We start from the raw sequence: 8,879 nt of genomic DNA, 5'->3' as shown, positions 1-8,879 counted from the left end.
TGTTAATGGACACACACACACAACATTTATTTTCATATTTAGCACTTTCCCAATCCCATAGCTCCCTGGAAATATAGTCCTTCAACTTTTGATTCATGATTCTATATTTAAGAGTCTGAGAAGGTACCCAGGGTAACCCTTAGGATTTTATGAGTAATTTTAGTTAATGACCAATGAAAACAAACAACAGGATAATCCTTTAGACTTTAGGCCAAATCTTGATTAATACAGCCTATAATAACAAACGGAGGTCGTATCGTCTGGTGATCACACACGGTGGGAGTGACCCAACTCTTCACTACAGCTTCAACAGCCAAACAACGAAAGTCGGAGAGACCAGCCCACTTCTCGTCGACTCATGTCCTTGTATCAGATGAAGTTGCGTTACACTCTTTTGGGACCGAGAGCTCAGCATACACCGACAGTTTACCTCAGACTAAACTCAGTCACTCTGAATCGTGAAGGTAAGCTGCTGTCTCCTCTTTGCCTAGGCTGTATGGAAAATGTCAATTTCAGCATGACTTCGTGGGGTGGGAATATGAAGACCCTTTATAGGCTACATTGTTTTACTGTAAAATAAAGCCAACCAGACAGCTAAAATGTTCTGAAGTAAGACTCCAGACTCTAGGCTACTAACTTAAACTCGTAAATTAAGAAAAACACTGATACTCCAAATGTGTCACTGTGGAGGAAGAATAAGTAGACTATTTTTTATATGACTAATGTAGTTGTATTATAATTTATTCGCGTGACATTGTTTTCAGCCAAGTGGTAAACATGAGTGTTTCATCGCGCAGTGACTAGAATAATAAATTACGGACGTAATTTTGGAGAACATTACACCGTTTTAATTGCCTGGTAGCCAAACAACCCATCAACTTGGCTACATGTTTAAGACATAATGGGCACTAATCTAGGAAATACATAGCGTAGCCTACATATGGGCATTGAAGTAACAGATAGTCATCAATTAATTCACCTACCACTCCGTAATGCACCGATTTGATTCAAATTAAGTTTGCAGGATCGCAGGATGTTGGCGTTCTTGCGCACGGTGTTCACTAAAGCCTTTCTGTTCCCTCCAGAACACCATCCTGTGGCGGTCGGTGATATAGCACAGCTGAGATTGGAGCTGAAAGGGAGTTTCTGAAGACAGCCGTGTTTTTTTTTTTTTTTTACTTCATATCCACCCAGTCTGAACCAGCGACCCAAGGACCTATTTTTTTGTATCAAAGGATATCTTCAAATTCAAATTGTATTTTCACGTTTATCATAGCTGAAAAGCTATGATAGTCGCAAGAACTAAGTGGTGACAGGAGTTTTCAAGGGGACTATTTTCTGGTGAAGTAAAATCACTTGGACTAAAGATGGAGGAAGCATCACAATATGCCTATTCTGCCACATTGCCAACTGTGGCTCCTGCCGTTGGCTACCTCAGTATGTTCCATGAATACCACAGCAATGCGGCTCTGGTAACACATTACAACTATACGGGAAAGCTGAAAGAGAACAAGTACAGAGATGGACTAAAACCAGAGGCCATACTCTTTCTCATCATCTGTCTGCTCATAGTGCTGGAGAACACTGTGGTGCTGGTGGCTATCTGGAAGAACAAAAAATTCCATCTGCCCATGTACTACCTGCTGGGCAACCTGACACTCTCCGACCTGTTGGCAGGCTTCACCTACATGGTAAACATCATCACGTCTGGAGCAAACACCCTGAAAATGACACCACTGCAGTGGTTCCTGAGGGAAGGTGGGGTCTTCATCACTTTGGCTGCCTCTGTCATCAGCCTACTGGCTATCGCCATTGAGCGACACGTCACCATGGTGAGGATGAAGCCTTACCAGGGGGCCAAGAGAGGACGCATGTTTGCCCTTATCGGAGCCAGCTGGGTGGTCTCGGTGCTGCTGGGGGTCCTCCCCATCATGGGCTGGAACTGCATGGGCCGCCTGGACCACTGCTCCACGGTCCTGCCGCTGTACGACAAGAGCTACATCCTGTTCTGCGTCACAGTCTTCAGCGCAGTGCTGATGGCCATCGTGGTGCTGTATGCGCGCATCTTCCGCATCGTCAAGTCCAACACTCAGCGCCTGGGCTGCGGCCCCCAGCGCAAGGGCTTGGCGCGCAAATCCCAGAAGTACCTGGCCCTGCTGAAGACGGTCACCATCGTGCTGGGGGTTTTCATTGCATGCTGGCTTCCCCTCTTTGTGCTTCTCATCCTGGACTTCTGCTGCCCGGCGCGGAGCTGTCAGGTGCTGTTCCGCGCGGACTACTTCTTGGGCATCGCCATGTTCAACTCCTTGCTCAACCCCATCATCTACACGCTCACCAGCAAGGACATGCGGCGGGCCATCATCCGGCTGCTCTGCCGCCACTGCCTCATCACCAAAGACGGACAGGTCAAGAAAATCGGCCTGCCCTTCCTGGAGTGCAGCACCAGCAAGACGGAGCTACCCTCCCACCGGCTCGAGGGAGTGGAGAACACCGTCTCCTCGGGGAACTTCACCCCCTCTACCATCAAAGCCATTTACCCAAGGATGTCCAAGAGCTGAGCACATTATTGGAGCTCTCAAAAGGACTATCCATAACATGTAGAGGTGCTGGAACTCTGACCTGGTGAATGGAACTCTGAAATGCACTTCACGGCACTACTACATTGAGTGCCTAGTCCCTACACTTCCTCTGAAGACTGAGACTTTTAATGACTTCACATTGATAAGTTGGCCCTCAGCAAACTATTTTATGCATAGGGTTGATCATCCCTATGAATGAAGTCTCTAGCACTGTCAAAGTTGGGATATCATACTGAGAGAGAAAAATGAACACCTTCAAGGTAGAGTACCATGCAACGTAATGCACTCAGTGCATTGTAAACCAGAACTCTTTCAAGCATAAATATATTATCAGGTTATGTCTGAAGATGCATGTTCAGAAGGAGCCGAATAACTAGACTGTGTTGATGCTGAGACTATTTCAACAAGGCTGTGTGCACCACTTGGTTTTCCCTCAGAAACAGTATACACAACCAAAAAGAGAAAGATGCACACATAGGAAAATAACAGGTTTCCAAGTTTTTCCTTTCTTTGCCAATGGTCTCTGGGCTGTTTGGCCAGAAATCAGGTTCTTGTGGCCTCAATCTCCACTCCTTAGCATGGGGTTCTGGATTGCTCCAAAACATGCGCCTGGCAAGCGCAAGCACAAACGACTAAACAGATCCATGTGGCTTTTCAGGGCCTTGCTGGTTTTGTGAAATATGTTGTCGTAGAGACTCGAGGCCTGAACCTGCCTCCGCATTTACTCCAATAAAAATGTATGAATACAAACAATACAAATTATCGGTAGCATTCAATTAACTGACCACAATGGTAGCAATACTATGTATGGAATAAACTGCATTTAAATGTAATGTACAGAATGTTTAGAGATGAAATGCCTATTTTATAATGTATATCTATGTGTTGTGTACAGTTTGACGGAATGATGAAAATAGGTTTACTTTTAAGTTATGTATCATCTTGTAATATATGTAAAATAAAAGCTTTTGATCAGTTATTATGGCTTATCTTTACTCAACTGAACCGATAACATACCTTCAATATTCAAAAACAACTGAGAAAGTTAGAAGAACTCAGTGAAGTTTAGTACATGGCATTTTATTTTTTGTAGCCTTTAAATATGCAGAGAAAACAAATACGCAACAGTCAACTATGCCTATTATATTAACATGGTGGCTGATGGCAACCATCAGCATGCTGCAGAATTTAAGATTGAAAAATGATCCAAGATTCTTTCTCCAAGTCGCCATCAAGCAATGGGAAAAATGAGTGCACTGACATCTAGTGGACAAATAAAATAGTATGAATATGAGTAGACTTTGTGAAGGTATTATATCACATTAAAAACATCAAGGACACAAGGACACAATAGACAAGACACATAGAGCAGATACAAAAACAATTTCAGAGACAAACTAGTTCCATTCTGTGCTGACTAAACTCCAGAGTTTATCACTGACAGCACATGGCGAGAGCTGGGAGGTGTCAATGTTGATGGGGGTAACCAGGTCTTTCCCATAGTGAACTTAAAGGAAAACAAGACAGTTTGTGAGGGAAAAAAAAAACTACCTGCATTCAATTTTTTATAACATACATTTAACAAAAACACATGCACTTTCTCCAAATTTAGAAAAATATACATTGTTGAGTTTGTTTTCAGGATAAGAGTGGCAACTCCATTCCTTCTCTTATTTTAGGCAAGAGTAGAGGAGGTCCTATTAAACTGACAAAAAATTCCATTCTCCAAACTTTTGTTTAAAATATCCAAAGTAAAAATTCCAATGATACTGATACTTAGTAGACACAATGATACTAAGTGTTATGTGAGCAATATTACCTCCTTTCAAGATTTTTGGATCCCCATCCATCTCCAGCTTGATCTTAGTGACTTTGTAGTAGAGCTGAGCCAGGTATCTGCAAGACAAAAGGTAAGAACAGAACTGACAACAGAACTCTACACAAGACTTTCTCCCCATCATGTGACACCAGCTATTTTTTTTAGATTACTTTGGACAGAGTTCCATATTCAATGTATGAACAAACTGATGATGGGTCATGATTTAGATGTGCAAAAAGCAGCATTTACTTTGAGCAAGCTATGAAAATATCTGGAACAGAGGATGGAATTTCTTGTATATTGGCTACCATCTAAATTTTGCAGACCATGTTTGAGTTGAAAACACTGCTATTCAGCCAAAGACAATATGAGAATATTTAAGTTCCTCACATGGCAGAGGGGATAATCTCTGTGGTGTCCTCATCCACCTCCTGCTGCAGGGCTTGCATCTCCTGCTCTGATTCACGCAAGTGCTCTAGCTCCCTCTGCAGGAACCTGCCAAAAAGCAAGGCAAGTTAATGCATGTTTCACATTGATATGGCCTCTTCTCAAACCTCTATTTGCATACGGCCTCTCTCCTCGGTCCTCCAGTTTGTGCCCCAGAAATCGTTCAAAGCCTAACGTCATTTTTTCCCTACTAATTTTAACCCCCACCCAATTTTGGATGTCTACAGAAGTTACCAAATATATTTTGACGAAAGAAAAATAATTGTGTGTGAATTACCTTCACAGCTATAAATGCCCAATTTTAGGGTCTGGGCTGCTTGCTTTTGAAGCTGGCTGTACATATTTGGTTGTGCTTACTGGCTGAGGCTGACTGTTGAGACTGACGTGCACTGGAATGGATTCCCTTCAATATTTTAGAAAAGTTAGACTAAGCTATTTAAATATTTTAATAGGCCTACTTTATATAATTTACTATGTGCATCTATTGTCCCATATGCAGCACAGCAAATTAAAGTTAATCCACTACTTTACAAAGATTCTAGATGCCCAGCGCAACTCCAAAAAGGAGGACAAATGCGCATCCGGCTTGAGGCTGCGCCGGACACCGGACAGGGGTTTTAAAATCCATATGTCAGGCCTAAATTCGAACGTATGGCCAACTTATTGTTAACTGGCTTACCAACTCTTTCTCCCGCTCACGTAGGCTACCTGAGTATCTCAGGCCTCGGCTACACCACGAAAACGTCAGGCATATTTGTACATACTGTATTATTACCATTTTCACAACTTTAACCACACCCGTGAAAAATATCTTCACTCTGCAACCACTACACTTCCTCCACTTCCTTCACTTACAATTGCGTTTTAAATACACAAAACAGGATGGAGACATTTCACTCGCTCTCTTGCACTCGCTGGCGGTCCCATACGCAAATTTAATACCTCCCTTTCGAAAATTCAAGACATCCCAGACTTTTTAGGCCTTAAAATCTGAAAGTTGTATTTAAGACTTTTTAAGGATCCGCGGGAACCCTGTATATGCTGGAATTATTATGAACTACCATGCAAACTTTTTTTTTAAAAGTTCATGCCTGTTTTGTTCACACATTGTATAATAAGTATTTGTTCATGTCGAGAACTATCAAACATTACCTCATTATTAGGGTGAATAAGTGGGAAGAGAGTCCATGTTCATATGACATTTTTTGGCTTTGGTATAAACACATATTCTCTGCAATTTGCGTGTCTGTTTATTCTAGCCTAAGAGGTGATGCGCCGCATCAGTAATTGACGTCTCTTAAAAGTGATGCGTGAGTGAGGAGGACATCTCAGCTCTCATATCGTCTCTCCTTCATTCCTTCATCATCCTATCATTCCTTCCTCGTTTCCTTCACAACATTAATTAGGAGGGGCTAGGACCGGAGGAAGGAAAGAAGGAAGGGAGGGAGAGGGAGAAGAGGCCTATGCCATCAGAACAAACACACTGCTTGAAGCATCACATGGCATCATGAATATGAACTTCTTGGTAACAGCACTGTGTTAGGCTATACTAAAACCAGGGTTCCCACTCTAAGTGAAATGTAAAATTCCATGACTTTTCCCTGACAAAAGAAAAACTGAATTTCCATGACCTACTATATATGAAGGTCTATACTAGGTCTATATACTATATATGGCAGGTGTGCACAATGTTATTTTTGAAAATAGCCGGCCACGTGTAAACATAGTATTAATGGTTGAATATTCAGTTTCATTTTTTAATTCACTTGAGTTGTCCAAAGCATTTGTTTTCAGAGTTGTCCAAAGCAGAAGTCAAGAATAAGGGGTGTAGCTTACTGTGACTCTGACTCCAGGTTCATGCCTTGGGTTTGCTTCTTTTGAATCTCCCGCTGAAGCGTCTCTAGTTCCTCAGTCATTTTATTTGTACGACTCTCCAAATCCAGAAGTGTTTGGCCCACTCTTTCTTCGGACTGGATAAGGTCTTAACATGGCCAACACATGAAATGTATTGTTACAAAATAAGAATTTGCCAACAGAGCTGTATTTTACTACTTAAAATAAAAGCTCAGCGTTTACTTACCATTTAGGAGCTGGGTCGAGGTCTTCTTTGTGTCCAGGTGGTGATTAAACAGCTGTGGTGCTTTATCTCGTATACCTTGCATGTTTCCCTCCGCATTACTGCTATCGATTAGTTGAACACATGACTCTAGAGACTCTTCCAGGTCGTTAAGATCGTACTGTGACCCCATTTCTTAGGTCTCGAAAGTCTTCCAATCTTGAAAAAAAAAAAAAATAGTCTTAACAAACTAAAAAAGAATGTGTAGCTCATTAATAATGCAACTACTAATCGGCCATGGACGTCTGTGTGCACAGACGTAAAAAGACGTGTCAAATTTGAACACACTGATTTTAGCCTCAACAACATATAACTTGTTAACTTTACCACTAATCTTGCATCGTAACAGGCTAACAGCAAGCAACTGTAGGTTACGCTAAATTTAATTATTATTATTATTATTATTATGCTGTCTGTTTGGTAGGCCTACTGGTGCTAGGTAACGTACGACTAGCGTGTTAGCTAACGCTAATAAACCGTGAAGCAAACACAGACATTTGATGTTCTCCGATAATCTACGATCCTTCAAATTTAGCATATTTACAGTAAGCTTATTCCATTTGTGCACTATTGTGTAACTATTGTTGTACCTTTAGCACATCGAGCCCTAAAGTCATAACTTACCGTCAAACACAACAACAAATCCTAGGTTTAACATTCGCTTGAGTACTTGAAAAATCCCGCGATCTTCTTCTTTTCCTGCTACTTTTGAGTTGACAGTTTGAAATGTTAGTGCATTACCGCCATCTGCAGGACTGAAATGTGATTGAATACTTCTGGCCAATATTGATAGGCGGGTTCTCCACTTAATCCTGATATTTCCAAGACTAATTTTGCATTTGACTCCATTAAGTGATGAAATCAAAACGCCAGAAATACTAAAGAAAAAACATTTCGTAGTCGGCAGGATTCGAACCTGCGCGGGGAGACCCCAAAATTAGACTTGGAAATATCAGGATTAAGTGGAGAACCGCCTATCAATATTGGCCAGAAGTATTCAATCACATTTCAGTCCTGCAGATGGCGGTAATGCACTAACATTTCAAACTGTAATGCACTAACATTTCAAGACAGTTTGAAATGTTAGTGCATTACCGCCATCTGCAGGACTGAAATGTGATTGAATACTTCTGGCCAATATTGATAGGCGGGTTCTCCACTTAATCCTGATATTTCCAAGACTAATTTTGCATTTGACTCCATTAAGTGATGAAATCAAAACGCCAGAAATACTAAAGAAAAAACATTTCGTAGTCGGCAGGATTCGAACCTGCGCGGGGAGACCCCAATGGATTTCTAGTCCATCGCCTTAACCACTCGGCCACGACTACTTCATTACATAGTATTTGAACAGCGACTTTAGGGGTCCAAGCAGCGAACATACCCAGAATTCGAAATATTTAGTAAGGATGACAACTTTCCTTTCTTTTTTGCGTGAAAGTTTCTACGCAGGTACCACTACAACGGTCACCAAAGAGTACAGCAGCCATTAAATAGGCTACTTTTAATTTGTTATGGATGTCTCATAAAAATTGTAATTACCTCTGCATAACTGTAGGAGGTACTAGGTTCCATAAATAACACAGAGCAGCAGGTTGGAAGATTTGCTTTAAGTTCTTAATGCATTTCAACAAAATCCCAACAAAACTAAATACACACGCAACCTTGGGGAAGAAAACGCTCTGTGGCCGGCCACAATGTTATAAACTTATAAACCTAATAGTCGGCTGCTGTAAGCTAGAATCACAATTTGTTTATACCCTTGCTGTCTCAATGATAATAACATCTCATTCCAGACTTTATTTCAGTTTGTCTTTTATTTGCATTATTGATATAACATAACATCTACAGTTTTTTGGCAAAGACATGCATTCCTTTAGGGATATTGAACATTCTCTAACCATCGCTTTTTTCGATA

General features: G+C 41.3%; 2 protein-coding genes and 1 non-coding gene across 3 annotated transcripts; 1 reads left to right on the top strand and 2 right to left on the bottom strand.

The window, feature by feature from the left end:
- The first annotated feature begins 315 nt into the window (after positions 1 to 315).
- On the top strand, positions 316 to 3,558 carry s1pr5a (sphingosine-1-phosphate receptor 5a). Its single transcript, XM_042087397.1, has 2 exons — positions 316 to 464; positions 1,086 to 3,558. The coding sequence occupies exon 2, from the start codon at positions 1,368 to 1,370 to the stop codon at positions 2,556 to 2,558; it is 1,191 nt and encodes a 396-aa protein (XP_041943331.1). The 5' UTR covers positions 316 to 464; positions 1,086 to 1,367; the 3' UTR covers positions 2,559 to 3,558.
- Positions 3,559 to 3,643: 85 nt separating this feature from the next.
- On the bottom strand, positions 3,644 to 7,827 carry spc24 (SPC24 component of NDC80 kinetochore complex). Its single transcript, XM_042086523.1, has 6 exons — positions 7,586 to 7,827; positions 6,926 to 7,120; positions 6,682 to 6,826; positions 4,789 to 4,893; positions 4,399 to 4,475; positions 3,644 to 4,086 (listed from the first exon to the last, which is right to left on the bottom strand). The coding sequence occupies exons 2-6, from the start codon at positions 7,092 to 7,094 to the stop codon at positions 3,977 to 3,979; spliced, it is 606 nt and encodes a 201-aa protein (XP_041942457.1). The 5' UTR covers positions 7,095 to 7,120; positions 7,586 to 7,827; the 3' UTR covers positions 3,644 to 3,976.
- A 383-nt stretch (positions 7,828 to 8,210) lies between these two features.
- Positions 8,211 to 8,292, bottom strand: trnas-aga. The gene has a single exon. It is a non-coding gene; the product is annotated as a tRNA-Ser (tRNA).
- Positions 8,293 to 8,879: the final 587 nt, after the last annotated feature.

This window comes from Alosa sapidissima, chromosome 3, assembly GCF_018492685.1.
Source record: "Alosa sapidissima isolate fAloSap1 chromosome 3, fAloSap1.pri, whole genome shotgun sequence".
Taxonomy (NCBI): domain Eukaryota; kingdom Metazoa; phylum Chordata; class Actinopteri; order Clupeiformes; family Clupeidae; genus Alosa; species Alosa sapidissima.
Note: the sequence above shows the minus strand (reverse complement) of the source record. Positions and strands in the feature narration are given on the sequence as shown.

Bases quoted from the DNA above. Each gene is read 5' to 3' on its own strand.
- s1pr5a (XM_042087397.1), top strand. From the start codon at position 1,368: ATGGAGGAAGCATCACAATATGCCTATTCTGCCACATTGCCAACTGTG.
- spc24 (XM_042086523.1), bottom strand. From the start codon at position 7,094: ATGGGGTCACAGTACGATCTTAACGACCTGGAAGAGTCTCTAGAGTCA. The intron at 6,827-6,925 runs GTAAGTAAACGC...GGCCATGTTAAG, and splicing joins CTCGACCCAGCTCCTAAATG to ACCTTATCCAGTCCGAAGAA. The intron at 4,476-4,788 runs GTGAGGAACTTA...TTTGTCTTGCAG, and splicing joins GAGATTATCCCCTCTGCCAT to ATACCTGGCTCAGCTCTACT.